Raw genomic sequence first — 22,841 nt, 5'->3', positions numbered from 1 at the left:
TTGTAAGTCCAAAAAGCCCAGGTGCCAGAAATTTGGACTACCTGAGAATCTGGACTTTTCGAAAACTCTCAAACTTAAAATTTAGCAGGCTTTTGTATAGATGCACAGCGGCAACAAGCGACGCTTCACAAGGGTAATCTTATCACAAGGAAATTTATTTGTATACTGTATTTTTCTTTGCAAGCATTACATGCTCTTTGTCGTGAAAAAATTGTTTATGCTTTTGTTAAGTGTTGACTATTTTTCTTTAAAGCTGCTCACTTTGATAAATGAAGCATGCTGTTAATGAATAAATTCAAAATTTTCCTGTTCATCTGTATTTCTCAAATTTGAATTTTAAAATACTGTGCCGAGAATCCAGACCGACCCAATTTCCTGAGCAGTCTGGATTTTTGGACTTCTATTTGTCAAAATATTCAAAGTCAGAAGTTGCTGATCATGGTATTAATGCATATGGCAACAAACCAAAATTAATACATTTTCTGCTGCCAGGAAAACATTACCTGCAATCGGCTTTAATCAAGGGAAATGTATCAGTACTCACCAACACCAATGACTCTCACCAAGTCCTCTCGTTGGGTTATGATGCTGTTTACTTTTGCATTAAAATGCTTTGCAATTTATAAATATATTGTTTTTTTTTTAAAAATGTAGGAATAAAAGCTCTTTTAAATGTTCATGATTCACAGAAATGGAAAGAAAGGTTCCTAGTAATAAAAATTCCTCCATGTCAACAATGCAAAGCCTCGAATGGTGGCAAATCTACATGCTCCAACTTAAGGTACAGCTGAATAAGCTGTGATTGGAGAACAGATGCAACTTCAAGACCCAAGGTCTGAGCAAATAGCAAAATTATAGATGAAATACAATTATGTCTTGTGACATCACTACTCATGATGCACATTTACATAGTTTGATTATCTAAAATGTAGTTATTGAACTAGCAACTGTCAAACGTATTGTAACACAGTGCCAGCAATGTTGAAAACATGAGCCAATCACTTAGTTACTAACAACACATACTCAAGTCTGCAATAATATGGCTTGGACCATCAGTGTGGTGGGGGAGTGGGGGGGGGGGGGTGGTGGTCAAAGGGAAGAGCAGTAAACCAGGTCACTTAGCAGTTGAATGTTTACAAGCCTCAATTAGTTCATTTTTTCTATTTAAAAACAAAAGCGCAACTTTTAAGAAATATCCTAATCCATCTGAAGTTTTTAGATTTTCTCCTTCTTCTCATTTCCTGTCATGCCTTCAATCTTTCTATTCAAATTATTCGATGCACTGTTTTAGACGGTGTGCCTCAGGATATCACAGATTTACATTAGATCATCTTTTTTCTGTCACAAATATATTATCCATCACTGCTGGGTAAAGATTTTATGGACTAAAAGAAATCCAAAACCTCATCTGTAGTTTCACAGACCTTGTACTGTATTGATTTGTAATTGTTGTCCTGCCCTTTACGTTAGAGCTGATGCCATTTGATCCATGCATCATTTTTGAGGTCAGGTAAGACTTAGCCAAGAGAAAATTATGAAGCAGCTGCAAGAATACATTAATATATGCACAAATGTTCAAAACAGTCAAAATTAAAATCTCAAAAAGGGATATACAATTGAACAACATGGCTCTACCCAGTAGAATAGAGAAGGTAATCTTATACCCAGGAAGTACCAGACCACATGTAAATGTTTCTCATTCATTACATAACATTATTATCTAAACATTTACTGAACAGCTGTACACCATTGATACAAAGGAGCATCTTAAAGCAGCTCAAGGTCTTTTGCGCAAAGGTTATTCAATTTCACTTGTGTGCAATAACAAAATTAGCTAGACTGTCTTAAGTTGTCACTACTTAACAGAAAATTAAAGTTTAAAATAGAAGTTAGTACCACCAATAAAACCAGACAAAATGAATGAATAGTTTCCACAGTCATCTAAACTGCAGTTCTTGTAAGCATCAATAATTGCAATGCTAAACTCTGCCATGAAGGAACAAAGTTCACTTTTCAGTTCAAGAATTTAACTGTGACAAATTACCAAAATTAAATTTGCTATCAAAGAATTCTCTGAAATTAAATGCTTGTTCAAACAGCCGAAAACACCCAGAAATTATAAAAGTAAAAACTGTACATTGAAAAAAACCCAATATATTTAGGACTAAATTAAATTTCAAAATGCCAAAAGCTTCTCTTGCAGCCATTTTTTTCTATCGATTTCAATAGGACAGCTGAAACTGTGCCAAGCTCAGCAAATAAATTTTCCAGCCCAAAAGCTAGGAAGTCTGTATTGCTCCAATGGAAGTATGGAGTTCATGAGCATAGATAGAAAAAACTGACAGAACACAAGATAAAACTGTTGTCTTATGGTCTGACATCTGGACAGAGGTCTGTCTCATTAATTGAGATCAATACTACCAGTACAAAAACACTTTCTCCAAAAGGTGAAAAATAAAAGATTGAACCCGGAGTATTAATTTTACAAATCAAATATGCAAAGAAGTAACAATAACCTTTAAAAGTGAACAATGCACTGCAGAACAGGGACAACATTAAATACAGTACCATTTGTTTTTTGCAACTTTTATTTAAGGCTAGCAACAAATACTGAAACAGCCGACACAATTTTAGATTATCCTCCAATTTTTCAATTAAAATAGTGAATGGTTCAATCGACTTGTAAACCAGTAATGAGTAGTGTACCAATTCTGAAAATTACACCGTGCAATTTTCAATCTAAATGATGACTTCAGCATCAGTCCTTAATTTAACTGTCTTTTATGAGTGAACCTTGTCAATTAGCTTCTGAAGGAATGTAATTTCAGTTTTCCAAGTCCATAATTAAAAAATTCACATCAGAACCTTCACATCGCATTATATTTAGTAATGGAAATAATTCCTAGTTTTGGAGCACTTTAAGAATGACAATGAAAGTCATGTCAGACACGTCACTGCAGAAAACCCGATAGCAATTTTAAGAATCCAAATAGATTGTCATTAAATGACTAAAATTACTTTCCTGTATTATTTACCACCTACCAATTTCAGGACAGCAAGAAGATAAACTAGGATTCATTTTTTTCCTGGTTTGCAACCTAAAAAACTAACTTATTCCTTGGTAATTCAGAGTTCCAACAGTTACAATTAAATCAGGGAACTTCATGACAAGGCCCACAACTTCAGCACACGTCAACGCCGATTAAAGTTGGAGGAATTCAGTGCGTGAGCAGCAGAAGTGGAATCCTTGAAGGGCTCCAGCCTGAAACAACCACCATTCTTTTTCTCCCATTGATGATGCAAAATTGCCATCCACTTTTGCATTCGAAAGTTGTCAAACTTTGTGCATTAGAACTTGACTGTGCTCCACGAGGGAGAAGGGTATTTATTATACATCTCATTCTGTTTTGCAATACAAAACATTTTATAGTTGAAATGCTATTAGAGTACTTATTCTCAACTTCAGTACTGTGCCTTAGCTTAGGTGCTGAATACACGGTCGATGACAATGTTACCTCTAGATTTGACACAGTCCCGTCCAACTTCCTCTGAAACCAGAGTTTAATTCTTAACAAGTCCCATTTACCTATTGGGACTATTTTATACTGGAAGTTCAAAACAAAAGCATGTTAAAATTCATTTGTATTTTCATGCTCAACTTGCTCCAATATCCTTTTGCCCATTATCAAAAATTTGCATTCTTATCTTGTCTCTTGCTTGAGTTAAATTTAATTACTTTCAGTTTTAACTCTCCACAAAAGTGACCAAGCTTTTAATCATCTGTCCTAATATCTCCTTGTGCCCTGGAGAACATTTTTGATAGTGCTGCTTTGAATATTTTGCAGCAGTAAAATGAATTTTTTTGTTGCTGATATCCACACTTAAAATCCCACTTTATTTTGAACTGCATCGCATATTCCATCAACTGCCTCTGCTTGAAGAAAAATCAACATCTGCTTTGAACAAAAATTGGAAACTGGAGGAAGAATGGATCTGGAGCGACATCAAAAAAAATTAATTTTCACCTGACTAAGATTCTTCCTTGGTTTTTCCCCAATCAATGATCTACCAAGATAGATGTCTGAAGAGGGCTCACAAAACAATCAAGGACCCCTACCACCCAAACAGCACCTTCCAGGTACTCCCATTAGGAAAACAGAAGTGTCCGAGCTAAACCACCAGGCTGGAAAACAGGTTCTTCCAGCAGGCAATGAGACTGCTGAACGACTGATCACAGAAACCCTCTGAGACGGACTCTACTATTTATTTAACAATATTTATTTTTCTCTATCTGTAAATGTGTCTTGGATACAAATCGTTTGCCTGCATGTGTGCTAGGTCTGTTTATGCATTTACACTGAGGACCAACCAACACTGTTTTGCTCACTTGTACTTCTACATTCAGATGATAATACATGAACTGCATTACCATAATTTTTAAAGCCTAGTTTGAATTCTGCCTTCCCGATCTTTGACTATTGCCAAGGTGTATATAGTCTCAACCATTTCAACTAGATCTGAAAAGTTGCTCATTTAATGTATCAAAAAAAGTCAAAGGCTAATAGAGGCCTGTTTCAAACAAAGTTATGACAATATTAGCTTCTTTACCAAAAGATCGAAATTAAATTGTTTCCCTAATGGAGGTAAAGCATTAAAATCTCCAATTAATTCATTGCCATGGCATACAAATGGAAATTAAATTGAACCTGTTACTGATTACATCCCAGCTTGAACCCCTTTCACACTGGTACCTTGTCCAAGTAATTAACAGCCAACATACAAGTCAAGGGTCCAGTGTGAATGCTCCTTAGTTGCCACACAGGCATCAAATCAAGCTGGGAATGGACTGCCCAGGTAGGTAGCATCATGCCTGGGGTCGTCAGACTCCTGCATGGTGATTATCCGATTGTGAAAGGGTCACGGACTATCCAGGGACAAAGCAGTGACGCGTCAATTACATTTTTGTGTGAGTGCAGGATCGAGAAGGAAACAAAAGATTAGAAAATTTAAATTTTTACAAAATTTAAACTTTGCATTCAATTTACTAAATTCTGATCAGTATATTATGCTCTTGTATCTTAACAAAATTAATTATCATTATGTACAGCACAGTATAAAACAATTTATAAAGGACCACAGGAATATGGTAGCAGCAATAAAACACAAAGACCGTGGCAAAGTCAGGGTTGAAATACATGCATCGACTGATGGTGGACCAGCCCTCCCAAAATTCTGTGACAGAGAAAGAGCTCAATGTGTGTATTTCATCCTCAACTTTCCCACAGCCTTTCTAAATTGTGGGGTTATGTGTTATAGCAGTCTTTTATGAATTTATAAAGATAGTCAACAACAGGGGCTGAAGGGCTCATATGGTGCTGTCCATAATGTTTAATTATGTTATAATTAGGCATGACTAATTCTGTTTAAAAACAAGATCATAATTAGCAGATGGATGACATCACCAGTGGAGGATAGGCACCCCCTCTCCCTAGGGAGGCCTAATGGTGAGTGTGAAAGGACACAGAACCAGTTAACAGGGGTCCAATGTAAACGGCAAAAAATGCCACCTTTCACCAGGTCATTGAACAGCAAATTTACAGGTTAGCCAGTGTCAAAAGAGCTAAAGTCATTTGAAAAATTTTGGAAAGCAGATATTTCACTTTTTGGAACTCGTTCTTTGGCATTCATCAAGAATAGCTTAATTAAAATGGAAATTTTAAATTCAGAGGATTTCACAAATGTGAGTAGCCCGTCATACATGTCACAATAAATAAGCATAAAAAGCTGTCAAAAATCAATTCTTTAATATACTTTCAGCCACAGTGCAGAACCAAGCATACAAATAAAGCAAGAGTACACAAAACCTTCAGGTTAGCTACACTGAACAAGTCAGAATAACTGAACTCAAATAATACTGCCTAAAAAGTGCCCATATCACTTTAAATACAAATGATTCCATACCTGGAGCATCTTGTATTGAATGCCCCTTGCTCTGCCACATCTGAGTAACATTCTACATATTTCCTAAATGCATCTTAAAGTAAACTCATTCATAGACTTGTCCAAAACTTTATTGACTTGTACACTGTTTTTGCCCATTTTGAACCATCCAAGGATTCATTGCATCACAATGACTAACTAAGAATTGACATTTTTGTGACACTTTTTAAAAGAAGAATAGTGTTACAAGCCCAGAAGATGCCAAAACCCAGCAGCAAAAGAAATTCAACAAGACCAGGGTTACTTAAACAAGTTCCTTTTAACTTATTACTATTAACTTAACCCCCTTCTAATTCTAAGCACACCTGTATGTAATGTGTGCAAGTTCAGGAAAGTTCTGTTCCACTGTCCAATCATTCACTTTTCCCTTCTCCAAGTTCACCAGTATCAGCCAACTCTCGTACTGTGCACAGAATTTAACATTTATGAATCTTCACCAGGCTATGATGCTTAAAGTTAAATGGTTACCGCTCAGGAAAGTTCTTGGTGGTTTCAGAGAGAAATTTGTTGCCCGTTAGACACAAACTTATTTCGTCCAATCAGTCACTTCAGTGTCTTGCTGAAGAAACTTGCCCCATCATGGGTTTTCCAAATGATAACCTCTTCTTCTTGGGCACCAGAGTTCCTAGTTTCCCTAGAAACATTCTAGCCAGCCATTTCCTCTTGTAAAGGACTACAAGGGTTTTGAACAGACTGAACTCAGAACTCACAACCTGTCTTTCAACAAGCCTGCCAGCTTGCCATTTTGCAGCCTCAACTGCTACTGTAGAACTGACCTCTCTCCCAAAAGAGAAATCACCTGTTTTTCCCTCTGCTTATAAAAACCAAACTACTTCCCCATATACAACAGATCAGTATTCTTCATTGCTTCTGCAAAGTTAACCGTAGCCTCAGTCTAATTTCAGCAAAGCTCTTGCATTTTAAATGAGATGACTTTTGTCTCTTATGCTCTGAAGTATAACCTAAACTAAACCCCAACAATTTCTCTTTTAAATACATTTATCCATAATCATTCTAACATACCCTGTAAATTGGATCTCAAAGTCATTTCGAAGTGCCTAAAGCAGTTAGGATTATTGATATACTAAACAAGATGAATTGTGAATTGCAGAATAGGTGGTCTTGATCAAAATACAACCCCGAGATTCCTTTTTACCTGCAGCCACAGCAGAATTACCACTGTTTCATAGTAGTGCAAAAAAATACACAATGTAAACAAACTAAACAGATAACAAATGTAAATGAGTGTGCAATACAGAGAGAATGAAAAGAGTAAGAGTCCTTAAATAAGTCTCTGATTGAGTTTGCTGTTGAGTCTGACGGTGGAGGGGTCACAGCTGTTCCTGTACCTGGGGGTACGAGTCTTGTGGCCCCGAGACCCCTTTCCGGAAGGCAGCAGCAAGAACAGAGCGTGCGCTGGGTGGTGAGGGTCTTTTAATTTTGGGTCAAGAACACAGCCTCCACAGATGCTGCCATGACCCTTTTGAGTTCTTCCAGCAGTTTGTATTTTGCTCCCAACTACAAGATTTGCTGTCTCTCGTTAGCTAAATCCGACAACTCCACTGTAAAGTGGACTCTGCCCATCTGAACTAGTGCATTATCTTCATGAAGTGAAACACAAGTCTGCAGACAACAGTGGATGAAATAAAAACTGCTGCAGAAAACTCAGCAGGTCCAGACACTTAGACCTTCATTATCGAGTCTTGGCGCATCTTAGCTCAGAGAGTTTGACTTTTGAATGAGATTCTGCAGGAACTATCAGTTGGGGGAGTTTCCAAAGGAAACTTTTTAAAAAAGTAACCTGACAGTCATAAACACTTCGATTAGAATCATTTTCAAAAGGGCAATTTCATATAATAAAGATAATTATAAATCAAACTGTCTCTATATACAACTCAAATATCTTGATTTGATTATGCAGCGCTGCTGTAAACGAAGGAGTTGTGTCTGCAAAAATATAATACAGTACAACTCTGATTATCTGAAGTGGTCAGGTCCGGGCCTACATTGGATAACTCCTCCCCCCCCCCCCCCCCCCGGGAACTGGTCATTTAAAAAAAAACCCCAGCTTATTAGCAACAGTAAATCACTTGTAACAGTGGTGTTTAAACAACAAGGGAAAGGCTTTTTACAAGCATAATTCTCACCAAAAAAAAAAAAAATGCTGACCACCCCCAATTACTGACACCTCTCCAATGAGGCCCCACTTGTACCAGCAGCCTCCGAAAAGAATTTCTGATAAATGAGTATTTGATTTGTTTTGGATATCCTCATTTATCTAAAATTTTAATTTTTTTTGGATAAGTGAGGATTTCGGAGAATCAGATTTGGATAATTGGAGTTATACTGTAGATATAGTCTTACCTGTTTATGAGGACCCCTGAGTATGTGAGCCTTGGCACCCTCACAAGCTGTTCGCATGGCTTCCAACGATGGCGTTCCCAGTAGATCTGTGATCAAGTCCAACTGTTATTAGACAAATAATTAACTTTAGAATAATTACAGAATGTGAAAGATTTCATTGTTTAAAAATGGCAACAAAAATTAAATTTCAAGAGAGTAAACTGTTAATATAGAAATTTACTTTATTTCAAGTGAGAAGTTGAATGTACTTTCATTCTAGCCTAATGAAATGATATACAATATCAGAACTACGAAATTAAAATAATTACACTCCACAAAACATTGATTTTTAATGAATTGTTCTGAATTTTTTCCCCCAATCAAAACCAAAAATAGCTTCATCTCTGGTTGCATACTAGTGATTGCAAATTAACAAAGGTTTGACTTACAAATAGGGCTCTGAAAGTTATCCACATTAAAAAAAAGACAGCTTTGCACAAAAGGACAACTTTATTTTGCTTCATGCCAAGATTTCCAAAAGTTGAACCGTGGGAATATTCTAATTTATATGCAGGTGTTGGGGAAAAAAATTGGTAACTGGTGATATACATAGTTCTGTATAGGATTTTTTTTGGTAAAATGCGATTACAAGCTACAGATTGTGTAACAGATCTCAGATGGGAAAATAGCACTGAGAAATCACTTGGCCATTATTTATGCCAAATTCATAAATTTATCCATTCACCCATGCCAATTGATAATATCAACGACTTCCTCCTGCTACAATATACAATTGGACACAAAATACATATCACCTTTTTTCTACAATACAAATACCATCATTTAATCCTCAGAGGAGATTTCTTTTTTAAAGCTGCACTGCTCATTTTCATTTGTATATTTAGATATACCTGGATTTGTTTATTCAGAAATCCATCCCAGACTCAGCTGCTTCTTATCTGTATTTTGATGTCCAATTGACACTACCTTTATCTTTTTACTGGATTCTATTTTAAAGACAAGAACTTTGAATTCTACCTTTTAACTGATGCGGTAAGAGGGAAAGATCCTGCACTACTAATTTAAAGGGCTAGGGGGCAGATTAAGCAAGCAGGACCTCCCAAACTCTTAGAATTATATCCAAAGCAACAAGTTTGTGCATATAGTAAAGATCAGGTGAATGTATCATGTGGGGAGGAGGGGCTTCAGATTTCTGGATTATTAGGACCATTTATAGGGATGGCAAGATTTGTACAATCTGTGCAGGATGTGCTTGAATCAGTAGGGGTCAACATGGGACAGATGAGAGAGAAGAGAATCCATCTTTGGCAGAATCACCACCATCACAGAAATGGGGTGGGCATCTCTGGGATCTTGACTGGAACCTCCACAAAAAGTAGCAAGTAGCTTACTGCCCATCACTCCAAAATCTTTCCATTATCTATAAAGATAGAAGTTGGAATCATGGTGGAATCCTCCCTGCTTGACTAGATGAGTGAAACTCCAACACAGAACTTATCATCCAAACATTGCAGCCTCCTAATTAACATCCAATCCACCAACCACCATATTCTCCCTCACTAGCCCCTCACCATGGGTGTAGAGCCTGCTATCAACAAAATGCACTGGAGATGGAGACCACTGCAACATCTCCCAATCCTGTAACCACCATCATCAAGGAAATTTGAAGGTACCAGGCACATCACAACACCAGCACCTGCTGATTTCCCTCCCAAGCTGCATCCCATTTGTACTTAGTAATATTTTGTTCCTTCATGGATCTAACCCCTTGGTTTCCCTACCCAATGCTGGCAGGAAGGTCCTTTCACCAAAAAGATGGTAGCAGTTCAAGAACCTGGATCTTCTATATCATAAATAATTGTATGTCCTTCCAATGATGTCCTCCAGGTAACCGACTGAGGTGTCAGTAGATTCAGATTTGAGTGGAAAGTAGGCCAGACGAAAAATGCTGTCATTCCTGAGAACAGGTCACTTTTGGTGTTACAGTACTTTTGAGTCACACCAGCTCTGCTTTTAATTCATGAATTGTCGCACATTTGCTCAGTGTTGCAGGACAGCACTTGTGTGAGATGCAGCTCAGATGTAGAACTGAAACAGCTAACTCGAATACCAGGGGCAATTTTCAATTAACCTACCGACCCGCATACCTGCGATGTGGGCAGAAATGAGAGCACCCAGAGGAATGAGAAAACATGGCAACTCCAAACTCAACTCCGCTAACAGAGGACAGGATTGAACCTGGATCGCTGAAGCTGTTAGGCAGCAGCTCCAATAGTTGTGTCACTGTCAATTAGAGTTTTCCCACAAAACAATGAGATACTGATATTAAGAGATAGGACCATGGTATATAAATGGAGTTGTACACGGCATATAAATGGAGTTGTACAAATAAGAGTACTGGAACAAGTTTGAGACGGAACAGGATTTACAAGATTTGTGAGAAAGTCTTCTGTATTAACATTAATTGATTTGTTTTGCCAAGTTAACATTTCTGATGCACATTACAATTTTAAAATCTCCTGCCCATCTATAACCTTTCAAGGTATGTTTTTTTATTAAAAAAAAGTTCTTCACAAAAACAGGTTGGAACCTGAATTCCTATCAAAACAAAAAACAAGCAAATCTTTGCACATAAACCTGCTCTACATGTTTTTTTCCAGTGAGTCACTGAGGTTATTAAAATAGTGGATGATACAATACATTTGTATTTTCATGCCTTTAAAACTCAAGATATATTAAATACATTTTAGGTAGTTTAATTACCTGTTGAATAGGACTTTGAGCCTGAAACAAGATTCTACGACCCAAGAGTTCTGCAAAGATGCATCCTACGGACCAGATATCAATAGCATTGGTGTAATGACGACTGCCCATCAGGATCTCTGGCGCTCGATAATACTGAGTGACAACTTCCTGGGTCATGTGACGAGACTCATCAAGTTCTTCTACTCTGGCAAGACCAAAGTCACAGATCTGGAAGAAACATTTTTTGGGACGCTAGCAATAAATGTAAAGCTACAATATCAAATAAAAGCACTTCTTAAATAAGGGTGATGGTTCACATATAAAAGGATACATTTGTAAAAGTAGCCAGCTAGAAGATAAACAGTTTTGCATTTCAACATCAAGAAATACAATAAAAGGCAAATGGTTTGAATCAAGGAATCTGCTGACATGCATAAGTATCTAAATAATACATATTATAAAGGAATAACACCCTATTTAAAAAGTCTACAGCTATAAAAAAATATTGCTTTATTAAAATACCAACAAACCAGCAAAATACTGGAAGCGTTACATTTATGCAGAAGACAGGTAAACATTTGAGGCACAAATTTGACTGGTTCAGCTGAGGAGTTGCTTCGAGCCAAAAGATTCCAAGGCAGCAACAAATGAACTTGAAGCAGCTGGGTGGCTTTCCAAACTCAGTCAGGTGGAAATGTTAATTACTTATAAAAATGTAACCCAAGATCTATTTGGCATTTCACATGTCCAATTTCTAGTGACAGCTACAAAATTATGCAAAGCAGGCATCTCCTCATTAAAGCAAAACATTATTGGATATGCAATTAATGTCATCTCACATTTTCTGTAGGGACCAAAAAATGTCCTGCCCTTTCAAAGGGTTTCACATAACCACATGAAAAACAATGTCTTTGTGTCTTTGGTAATCTTGCAAGAGATTGAAACAATTAGCAATGATTTATTTTGTACCCACGATGTCATAAGTTTGGTAAGAAATCCAAAGTCAAGTTCTTTTAATTGTTAAATTCTAACATTCCTTTAGACTTCATCATTCTTTTGTACTACTACTATGGGGTTGTTCCATTATGAGATGGTACAAGGTACATACTTAAGATGAAACCAGGAATTTAATGAAACTTAGCCACATATTTCAGTTTTGATTCTGACCTACAAGCTACACCAATTTAAAAGGTTCCAGTTACCTTCCCAAATTCTTTACCTTATTCACTTTTTCCTTAAAATGTTACTCAATATCTGATCTAAACCAATATCAACTTATGGTGTAAACTATTAATAATACCCTGGATGCTACATAGATCCAAATTTTCTTAATGACAATTGACAAATTAAAAAAAATCATCCCATTATTCTGCCAGAAATCACAGTAATATTTGTGAATTAAGGTTAAATTCTAATCAGCATTTCTCAAGCTGACTAGATCAATGCTGTACTGATAAAAAATCTCCCTTTCATTTTGGAATACAACTGCCATCTAGGATCCTCAAGCCCCCCACAGCCCCAGTGACTGTTCAGTTTCCAAAGAAAAAGAGAAAGAATCTTCGGGAGGGCAAATAGTCAGAAAGGTCCTTAAAACTTGGGGATCAACTGTCTCGAGTTTTGCAGATATTTTCAACCTCTTGCAACTTCAGTTCCCACCTGTTTCAATGTAAAAAAAAGCACAAGAGCAAGGTGACGTGCCTTTAACAAGGAGTGGCTAGTGGTATATGCATCTACTGGGAAGTGCTTTAAGATTGGTCGTGGAGCAAATTAACTCTCAACTCAGGAAGGACCTGAGCCCATTTCAATTTGCCCACCATTACAACAGTAGATACTATTTCACTGGCCTGCCACTATAAATTACATCTGGACAACAAGAACACCTATGCCAAGCTGTTGCTCATTGACGACATTTTGGCATTTAACAATACCTGCAAAACCTATAGTCAAATTTAGGAATCTGGGACTCTTTATCCCTCTGCAACTGGATCCGTGATTTCCTCATCCACAGACTAATCAGTGAGGATTGATAACATCAACTCACTGATCATCAATAATGTCACTTCAAGGCTGCATGATTCACACGCCCTCCCACCCTCTGCTCTCAAGATTGTGGAGCCAAGTTTGGCTCCAATGCAATCTATGAATTTGCTGATATTATAACTGTTGGCCAAATAACAAGACAAGTCAGAATACAAGATAGAGACCAAGAATCTGGTTGTGTGGTGCCATAATAAACTTGATCTCTTGTTGCAAGACCAAAGAGCTTACTGTAGACTTTAGAGAGGAGAGGCAGAGAGACCACACAACTGCCTTCACTGAAAGTACAGTGGTGGAAATGGTTAGTATCTTCAAGTTCCTGGCAGACTGCTCCTAGAGTTAGCACACTGATGAAACATGTAGAAGGCACACCAATGCCGCTACTTTGAGGAGATGAGACACGTCATTGAACTTCAACAGGTACGCTGTGAAAAGCAAACTGACTGATTGCATCAAGGCTTCGTTTAGAAACTTGAAAGCAGACATGTGAAATGCCAAATAGATCTTGGGTTACATTTTTATAAGACACGTTCATCACAGGCACCAACCTTTGTCCATCAAAAACATGCAAGATGCTGCATTAAGAAGGATCCCCATTACCCTGGTCACAATCATGTCTCACTACTCCCTTCAAGCTAAAGGAACAGAAGCCCAAGGTCCAGTAACTCCAGGTTCAACAATTTTTTATTTAATAGCAGATTCTTCACCCTCCCCGGAACTCGCCGAATCCAAATCAAACTCCTCCAGGATCACTAAAGGATCTGTCTGAACCTACTGAAATTTTATTGTTTCCTTGCACCAACTACAATGGAGTATTTTACCTATCCTTTAATATTTATTAATTGTCTTGGCATATTATGGTAATTTAATTGTTCCATTGAAGATGGTACATCTTGTGCATTGTTTGGCTGCAGCAAGTATGAATTCCAGTGCATTCCAGTGTTTATGATATAATTCCAGTGTTTATGATATAATAAACTCACATTTACATCGAATCCATGCTGCTGAAGATCCAACTGCGCTGGGTAGGTCACGTCTCCAGAATGGAGGACCGTCGCCTTCCCAAGATCGTGTTATATGGCGAGCTCTCCACTGGCCACTTTGACAGAGGTGCACCAAAGAAGAGGTACAAGGACTGCCTAAAGAAATCTCTTGGTGCCTGCCCCATTGACCACCGCCAGTGGGCTGATATCGCCTCAAACTGTGCATCTTGGCGCCTCACAGTTCGGCGGGCAGCAACCTCCTTTGAAGACCGCAGAGCCCACCTCACTGACAAAAGACAAAGGAGGAAAAACCCAACACCCAACCCCAACCAACCAATTTTCCCTTGCAACCGTGTCTGCCTGTCCCGCAACGAACTTGTCAGCCACAAACGAGCCTGCATCTGAATTGGACATTACCCCTCCATTAATCTTCATCCGCAAAGCCAAGCCAAGGACAAAGACAAAGACATTGAATATTGTTTAAGTGATACTTGGGTAGTAGGTTAAGGAATGGTATTGTTCAACTTGGAACTACTGGCACTTAACCATGAACTTCCATGCACCAATGCGGAAGGCTGGGAATACCACGCGAGTCAGAATGCCAAATCAGATGGATTATTGAAGAAATCACCTCTGAAACCCTTCCTTCTATTAGACATGGCACAGGGTCCCAGTTGATTTTAACAGACTTGTGGGAAAATTCTTTACGAGTCAAATATTTTTTATAAAGCTTGATTTGCTTCTTAATATTGTTTATTTGTATCTTCACTTCATTTCAGTTTAAGGATCTCTGCCTTTCACAGATATTAAAATTAATTACAACTTTAATCATCAATAAAGCTCTGCCCATCTTCACAAAGGTTCGGATTAAGGCCTCCTCAATGCACAAACAGGTATGCATCATGCACCTTGCTTCTGGACTCTGTGGCAGGAGGGTCAGCAAGGGAAATCTCATGGATCTGACTGGGAAAAATTGATTCTGTCCATTACTTTTATTATATTGTTTCCATAATCAATTAAGGAGGGTGAGTACAATTTTTAATCTCAGGGATTTTGGAAGGGGCAGATGACAGGGCAACCATTTTTCTCTCCATGAGACATTATATCAAATACTATCCAATATCTTGTCCAAATAAATATGTTTAGTTTATTAAACTTATAGAACACATGGATTGGGACTGAGTGAATAGCAGCAACCAAGGTCCTGATTCTGGCCTTCCCAAATGAATAGTGCTTATGTCATTAACTGGTGTCATTTTCCAAGTTCCTGCATCCCTTCCAGCTCCTAATTTACAGGAATTACTGAGACATCGTTTGCACCCTCGATGAAGTCAGATGTAAAATGCCTGCTTGTGTTTTCTCCTCATTTTCCATCAATTCTTTGAGTCTCTTTCATCAGTTTGTGCAAAATAGTGGTTAGAGCAATGCTAGTACTGCACCAGCAACTCGGATTTGAATCTAGTGCAAGGAGTTTGTATATTCTCTGTGTCTGCGTGGGTTTTCTCAGAGTGCTCCGGTTTCCTCCTACCCTTCAAAACGTATGGTGATTGTAGAGCAATTGGGCAGCATGGGCTCAGGGGCCAGAAAGGACTGTACGTCTCAATTTGAATCTAAATTTCAATTTTAAAAATGTATCCTTCAATCACATTACAAACAAATGAAACATTACAATGCTAGCCTTTTTAACTGGTGCTGCTCTGTAAATAGATTCAAGATTCTTTTATTATCATGGAACAAAAGAAATATTATACAGAATTGCATTCAGGGACTCTCTTGCTTCTTTCTCTGAGTGTAGGGTAGCCAGACAATTTATGACTCCCCTTACAGCCAGAGAAAGAAGCAAAAGAGAGTCCCCGCAGTCACTGAATGTCCATGGTTTCACTCCAGTACTCCCGCAGGAACAAAGATTTCAGTCCAAATCCAAACCTCCAACATGATGAGGAAGCCTTCAGAACCCAAGGCCCCTCATGACCACCACCCACCCTTGGCATCCTCTCTCATCCCGGTTCTAATACCCGCACGCCGTCAGCCAATCTCAAGACAGTCTCCAGCCTGGTGCAAGTCTTTGACCACAAGTCACCAGTGGTCTGCAGCCTGTGTGGGGTGCTCGTCTCGAGTCCGCATGTTGGTTAATACCAAGAAAGCTTTATGATTAACAATAACACTACAGTAAGTGGCCATTTCTGGATGCACAAAAAAGGGGTGTGTATGTTACTAGATCAGCAAAGATTAAAAAAAAGATCAACTTGCATTACATTTGAGGTATAAAGATATGCAAACCAACCTTGAGGACACAGTTGCTGTTCACAAGAAGGTTCCCTGGTTTAATGTCCCGGTGTAATATACCAGCTGAGTGTAGATACTTGAGTCCTAAAATTAATAACAAATAGATAAGTATATTTAGGAAATGTATTGCATCATAAACTATTGTCGTTCTGGGTCCCAATCCTCTGCCTCACTAGTTTATATCAATACTTTACACATTTATTCAACATTTAAACCCATCTCAAAATTTTTTTCAGATTTTTGAGATGTAAAACCTGTATTTCTAATAGTTATAATTTGAATATAAATGTACAATAATTGTAAAACAGAACTGTAGAACTTGTATACAGTATTTTTGCTCACAGGCATTCAAAAACAATTAAAAATGGAACATCTGAAATTTACTTATTCAATGCATAAAAAGTTCATAGTTTGATAGTTTTAAATGTGCTCTTTTACTACAGTCACGGTGGGTGGTTAGCACAACACCTTTACAGCACCACGCCTTTACAGAAACCGGGATTCTAGTCTTACACTGTCTGAGGAGTTTGTATCTTCTCCTCACGTCTGCGTGAGTTTTCTCTGGGGGCTTCGGTTTCCTCCCACTGTTTAATATGTGTAGGTTAATTGGGTGGCATGGACTCGTGGGCCGAAATAGCCCAATACCGTGCTGCGTTTAAAATTTATATGGAACAAATCTAATTCATTTCTATTTCTCCAAGGGCAGGAAGCAAGTTCAGACTGAGGCTAATCTACAATGTAAGACAAAGCAAAAATAGAAGTTGAAAAGCTTATTTTAATCACATAAAAACACTGCATCTTAAAGCACTGAAGATTTATTTTTAACTGAACACTCATCTAGTGAAAGGGTAGAAACTATTGGGAAAAATATTCAGGAGATACAAGGAGGATATTTTAGAAACAATGCAAAAACCTTCAGAAAGCAGACATGTGAAATGCCAAATAGATCTTGAGTTACATTTTTATAAGACACGTTCATCTCAGGCACCAACCTTTGTCCATCAAAAACGTGCAAGATGCTGCATTAAGAAGGATCCCCATTACCCTGGTCACAATCGTGTCTCACTACTCCCTTCAAGCTAAAGGAACAGAAGCCCAAGGTCCAGCAACTCCAGGTTCAACAATTTTTTTATTTAATAGCTAGCAGATTCTTCACCCTCCCCTGAACTTAGGAAGATGTTAATTAGAGATTATATTTAGTCAATGCTTCAAGGATGAAGGGAGTGGAACCACACTATGAGGAAGAATCACTAACACAGCTAAATTCAATGTTTCTGTAAAGATTACTCCTTGGATAAAATGAAACTTGGGCTTAGACTAAGACTAAATCTTGCCATACATTTTTAATCACTTGACAGATACCTACCTCTCAAAATCTGGTAGAGGAAAACTTTGACATGATCAGAACTCAATGGTTGTGGAGACACAATGATCTTGTGAAGATCGCTTTGCATTAGCTCTGTGACAACATAGCTATGGAGCAATAAAGAGTCAAGGAAAAATCAGTTTATACAATTAGAAGATGCAATCATGAGCATGAGGTCACTGATTTATGCTACACAGCAGTAAGGAAGGAAAACTTGTGTGTGTGTATATATATATATATATAGTTCCTTTCACTACCTCAGGACATTGTATTTTGAACAATAAAGTATTCAAGGAAGTTATCTGCTTTATTTCAATTTTCATTTAATTTCACTTTGATGCCAATACTTCTAAAAGTACACTTTCTAAATCAACTTAAAAAGTAATGAATGTTTAGGGAGAAAGTCAATTACACAAGTGAAATTAAGCAGGCAGGCTAAACAGCTTTGGCTTATTTCAGCCCTGCTTCCTGCCGTGCATCCTCTAAAGACAGTAAACATTTCTAAATGATTATACAAGTTCATCACTAGTGTACTGAATCAACATCCAAATATTCAAGGTGCGTTTCAGGCCGAGGCCAAAGCAGGTGCGTTTCAGGCCGAGGCCAAAGCAGGTGCGTTTCAGGCCGAGGCCAAAGCAGGTGCGTTTCAGGCCGAGGCCAAAGCAGGTGCGTTTCAGGCCGAGGCCAAAGCAGGTGCGTTTCAGGCCGAGGCCAAAGCAGGTGCGTTTCAGGCCGAGGCCAAAGCAGGTGCGTTTCAGGCCGAGGCCAAAGCAGGTGCGTTTCAGGCCGAGGCCAAAGCAGGTGCGTTTCAGGCCGAGGCCAAAGCAGGTGCGTTTCAGGCCGAGGCCAAAGCAGGTGCGTTTCAGGCCGAGGCCAAAGCAGGTGCGTTTCAGGCCGAGGCCAAAGCAGGTGCGTTTCAGGCCGAGGCCAAAGCAGGTGCGTTTCAGGCCGAGGCCAAAGCAGGTGCGTTTCAGGCCGAGGCCAAAGCAGGTGCGTTTCAGGCCGAGGCCAAAGCAGGTGCGTTTCAGGCCGAGGCCAAAGCAGGTGCGTTTCAGGCCGAGGCCAAAGCAGGTGCGTTTCAGGCCGAGGCCAAAGCAGGTGCGTTTCAGGCCGAGGCCAAAGCAGGTGCGTTTCAGGCCGAGGCCAAAGCAGGTGCGTTTCAGGCCGAGGCCAAAGCAGGTGCGTTTCAGGCCGAGGCCAAAGCAGGTGCGTTTCAGGCCGAGGCCAAAGCAGGTGCGTTTCAGGCCGAGGCCAAAGCAGGTGCGTTTCAGGCCGAGGCCAAAGCAGGTGCGTTTCAGGCCGAGGCCAAAGCAGGTGCGTTTCAGGCCGAGGCCAAAGCAGGTGCGTTTCAGGCCGAGGCCAAAGCAGGTGCGTTTCAGGCCGAGGCCAAAGCAGGTGCGTTTCAGGCCGAGGCCAAAGCAGGTGCGTTTCAGGCCGAGGCCAAAGCAGGTGCGTTTCAGGCCGAGGCCAAAGCAGGTGCGTTTCAGGCCGAGGCCAAAGCAGGTGCGTTTCAGGCCGAGGCCAAAGCAGGTGCGTTTCAGGCCGAGGCCAAAGCAGGTGCGTTTCAGGCCGAGGCCAAAGCAGGTGCGTTTCAGGCCGAGGCCAAAGCAGGTGCGTTTCAGGCCGAGGCCAAAGCAGGTGCGTTTCAGGCCGAGGCCAAAGCAGGTGCGTTTCAGGCCGAGGCCAAAGCAGGTGCATTTCAGGCCGAGTCCAAAGCAGGTGCATTTTAGCCCGAGTCCAAAGCAGGTGCATTTTAGCCCGAGGGCGAGATTGTAGTTGGTTATGGATAAACTGAAGATCAGCCCAAGATCTTCAAATCAGCCTTTTTAAAAAGATTATTCACAGAACACCACATCTGCAATAACAAGATGCTAAGAGATGACATTTTGCATGGAACCATGAGAGAAACCCCAAACTCATCCACTTGTATCACGATTCTCCTCAAAATCATATGATCAGTATGTCAAGTTTTGTGCCAAAATGCATAGATTTCAAAATTAGATGTGGCCAAGAATTATTTGCCGGAAGTCATCTTTTCAAATCTATAGACCTCAATAGTTAGTTTTGAAGGGAGGCATCTGTATTGTCATTAATAGTCCTGGAGAATTTCTTACTTCTCAGCAATTCTTCATGAAAAACAAGGATGATTTTGGTTTTTCAAGCAAAGTTGTAAATTATAACATGGTTCACAGCTAAACTGAAATTCTAGAGAAAGACATTTGTGTATAACAGCCCAGTTGCTCATGTTCACATCTGTTCTACAAATGTAATCCCTTGTGTACACTTGTAGAATGCTGCATCTTGGAACAAATAGGTATCTATCCTTTCAGATTATATCAGTATTGAAATTAACAAATCTTGTTTTTAATAGTTCCACATGGGCCTTTTTAAAAATTGCTCCCTATCATTTATCTAGTTTTTGTGAACCACAAATGTAAATTTCAATTAGATGTTGTTTTACACACTGAAAATCCTATAAAATCACCATATATCCATATCTCATGTCAAGCAACAAAGACCATTTAAATAAAGAGTTGAAATACCTCTATTTTTGATTTTAATAATGACATATTTAAAAAATCTTAATGCAAGCTCAAAAGGTTCTCTTAATTTACACAGCACATCTGATTAACATCTCTAGATAATTTAATTGAGGGGCTGAAGCTTGGAATAGAGCCAAATGTTTACCCAATGCTTCCAATATCCCTGTGTTTAAATTTACCAAGTTTGAACAGATGGTGTCTGACAAGGTCCATTCTTTTTATTTTAAATGCTTCTGTAGCTTAAACAACAAGATTGGCTAGTTTTTAAACACCAACCAAGGAAGAAATTCTCTCCCCACATAGTTTTGGAGTTTGACAAACTTGCAAAAACAAGGATAAAACTTTAAAAATCTACCATCAAGCAATACTTTAGAGCACAAGTATTTAATTTATTGTTCTGGTTAGGTAATCCTTCAAATGAGAGAAAATTTGTGAAAAAAACATTATTGGACTTTCAGTAAAATATCAGATTTTTTAACGATTAACCCAAGTTCTGCTAGTTAAATAATCTTACCAAATTTTAAAATGTCAGATTGCTGTGGCTTTATAATTATATTTTACTATATCAATATCAAACTATAATATTTAAGTACTGAGTAACCAAGCAGTGGTTCCTATTTTAAAAGGCTGTTTGAAGATAAACCAACTTTTTTTTTTCGAAATCACTGAAGTATAGGATAGCACAAGGCATCATTACCTTTTAATGCAATAAATTTTTTTTTTAAATGGATGCTGTCTTACAAGTCATGCCCTGGAAGATTTGAAGTTTATCCTTTGTTAGGAACGTTAATTTGAAACAACCAACGAGCCACCTTTAAGAAAATTGAATTATTGTATTTTAAAAAGATAAAGATATTGCAAAATACTTGAAGCAGTCTTTTATCCCCAAGTTACTTTACATTTTGCACTCTCTTTTGTCTTTTAAGCTATTTATTCTTAATGCAGGTGCATTAATTAGGAATTGTAAGAGCAAGTCTCAGTCAACCAGAAAATTTGCATATCCAGCATTCGCAATCCCTGCAGGTGCCCGATTATGGGGTATTTTACTGTAATTTGTTTAATTTTATTGCTTCGTTCAGCAACTAGGCTTTTTTCCCACTCCTCACAAACAACTGAATATGTAATTAACACTAAGAGCACAGACTTCGTGTTTCAAGTTAAATAATTTGTTTCCTTTCATTTTAGGGTTCTGCTGATGCAAGAATGTTAACTAAATAGTTATTTATTTTATAACCAATAGTCACATCTTACAAAAATGCAAACTAAAATCCAGGAAACATTTTTGCTGAATGATGACATGGTGAGTGTAATAGTTAGTGCAATGCTATTACAGTGTCAGCAACCCAGATTCAAGTCTCCGCGCCCTCCCAGTCTCCGCGCCCTCCCAGTCTCCGCGCCCTCCCAGTCTCCGCGCCCTCCCAGTCTCCGCGCCCTCCCAGTCTCCGCGCCCTCCCAGTCTCCGCGCCCTCCCAGTCTCCGCGCCCTCCCAGTCTCCGCGCCCTCCCAGTCTCCGCGCCCTCCCAGTCTCCGCGCCCTCCCAGTCTCCGCGCCCTCCCAGTCTCCGCGCCCTCCCAGTCTCCGCGCCCTCCCAGTCTCCGCGCCCTCCCAGTCTCCGCGCCCTCCCAGTCTCCGCGCCCTCCCAGTCTCCGCGCCCTCCCAGTCTCCGCGCCCTCCCAGTCTCCGCGCCCTCCCAGTCTCCGCGCCCTCCCAGTCTCCGCGCCCTCCCAGTCTCCGCGCCCTCCCAGTCTCCGCGCCCTCCCAGTCTCCGCGCCCTCCCAGTCTCCGCGCCCTCCCAGTCTCCGCGCCCTCCCAGTCTCCGCGCCCTCCCAGTCTCCGCGCCCTCCCAGTCTCCGCGCCCTCCCAGTCTCCGCGCCCTCCCAGTCTCCGCGCCCTCCCAGTCTCCGCGCCCTCCCAGTCTCCGCGCCCTCCCAGTCTCCGCGCCCTCCCAGTCTCCGCGCCCTCCCAGTCTCCGCGCCCTCCCAGTCTCCGCGCCCTCCCAGTCTCCGCGCCCTCCCAGTCTCCGCGCCCTCCCAGTCTCCGCGCCCTCCCAGTCTCCGCGCCCTCCCAGTCTCCGCGCCCTCCCAGTCTCCGCGCCCTCCCAGTCTCCGCGCCCTCCCAGTCTCCGCGCCCTCCCAGTCTCCGCGCCCTCCCAGTCTCCGCGCCCTCCCAGTCTCCGCGCCCTCCCAGTCTCCGCGCCCTCCCAGTCTCCGCGCCCTCCCAGTCTCCGCGCCCTCCCAGTCTCCGCGCCCTCCCAGTCTCCGCGCCCTCCCAGTCTCCGCGCCCTCCCAGTCTCCGCGCCCTCCCAGTCTCCGCGCCCTCCCAGTCTCCGCGCCCTCCCAGTCTCCGCGCCCTCCCAGTCTCCGCGCCCTCCCAGTCTCCGCGCCCTCCCAGTCTCCGCGCCCTCCCAGTCTCCGCGCCCTCCCAGTCTCCGCGCCCTCCCAGTCTCCGCGCCCTCCCAGTCTCCGCGCCCTCCCAGTCTCCGCGCCCTCCCAGTCTCCGCGCCCTCCCAGTCTCCGC

General features: G+C 40.5%; 1 protein-coding gene across 10 annotated transcripts in view; it reads right to left on the bottom strand.

Moving 5' to 3' along the window:
• The window catches only part of LOC138749564 (serine/threonine-protein kinase NLK-like), an 89,793-nt gene that overhangs the window by 22,938 nt on the left and 44,014 nt on the right, over positions 1-22,841 (bottom strand). For 5 of the 10 annotated variants that reach the window (XR_011348745.1, XM_069911103.1, XM_069911105.1 and 2 more), the window contains exons 4-7: positions 17,782-17,888; positions 16,414-16,499; positions 11,128-11,337; positions 8,365-8,466 (exon numbers count right to left, since the gene is read on the bottom strand). Coding sequence is in view for 9 of the 10 variants with exons in the window: in XM_069911103.1 (XP_069767204.1) it covers positions 8,365-8,466; positions 11,128-11,337; positions 16,414-16,499; positions 17,782-17,888 (505 nt within the window). In the remaining variant the exon portion in view is untranslated. Of the gene's footprint in view, positions 1-5,785; positions 7,802-8,364; positions 8,467-11,127; positions 11,338-16,413; positions 16,500-17,781; positions 17,889-22,841 lie in introns of those variants that run through there. The other 5 variants (XM_069911106.1, XM_069911108.1, XM_069911107.1 and 2 more) reach the window with 2 other exon arrangements.

Source organism: Narcine bancroftii, chromosome 14 (assembly GCF_036971445.1).
Source record: "Narcine bancroftii isolate sNarBan1 chromosome 14, sNarBan1.hap1, whole genome shotgun sequence".
Taxonomy (NCBI): Eukaryota; Metazoa; Chordata; class Chondrichthyes; order Torpediniformes; family Narcinidae; genus Narcine; species Narcine bancroftii.
This window is presented reverse-complemented; position numbering and strand designations above follow the sequence as displayed.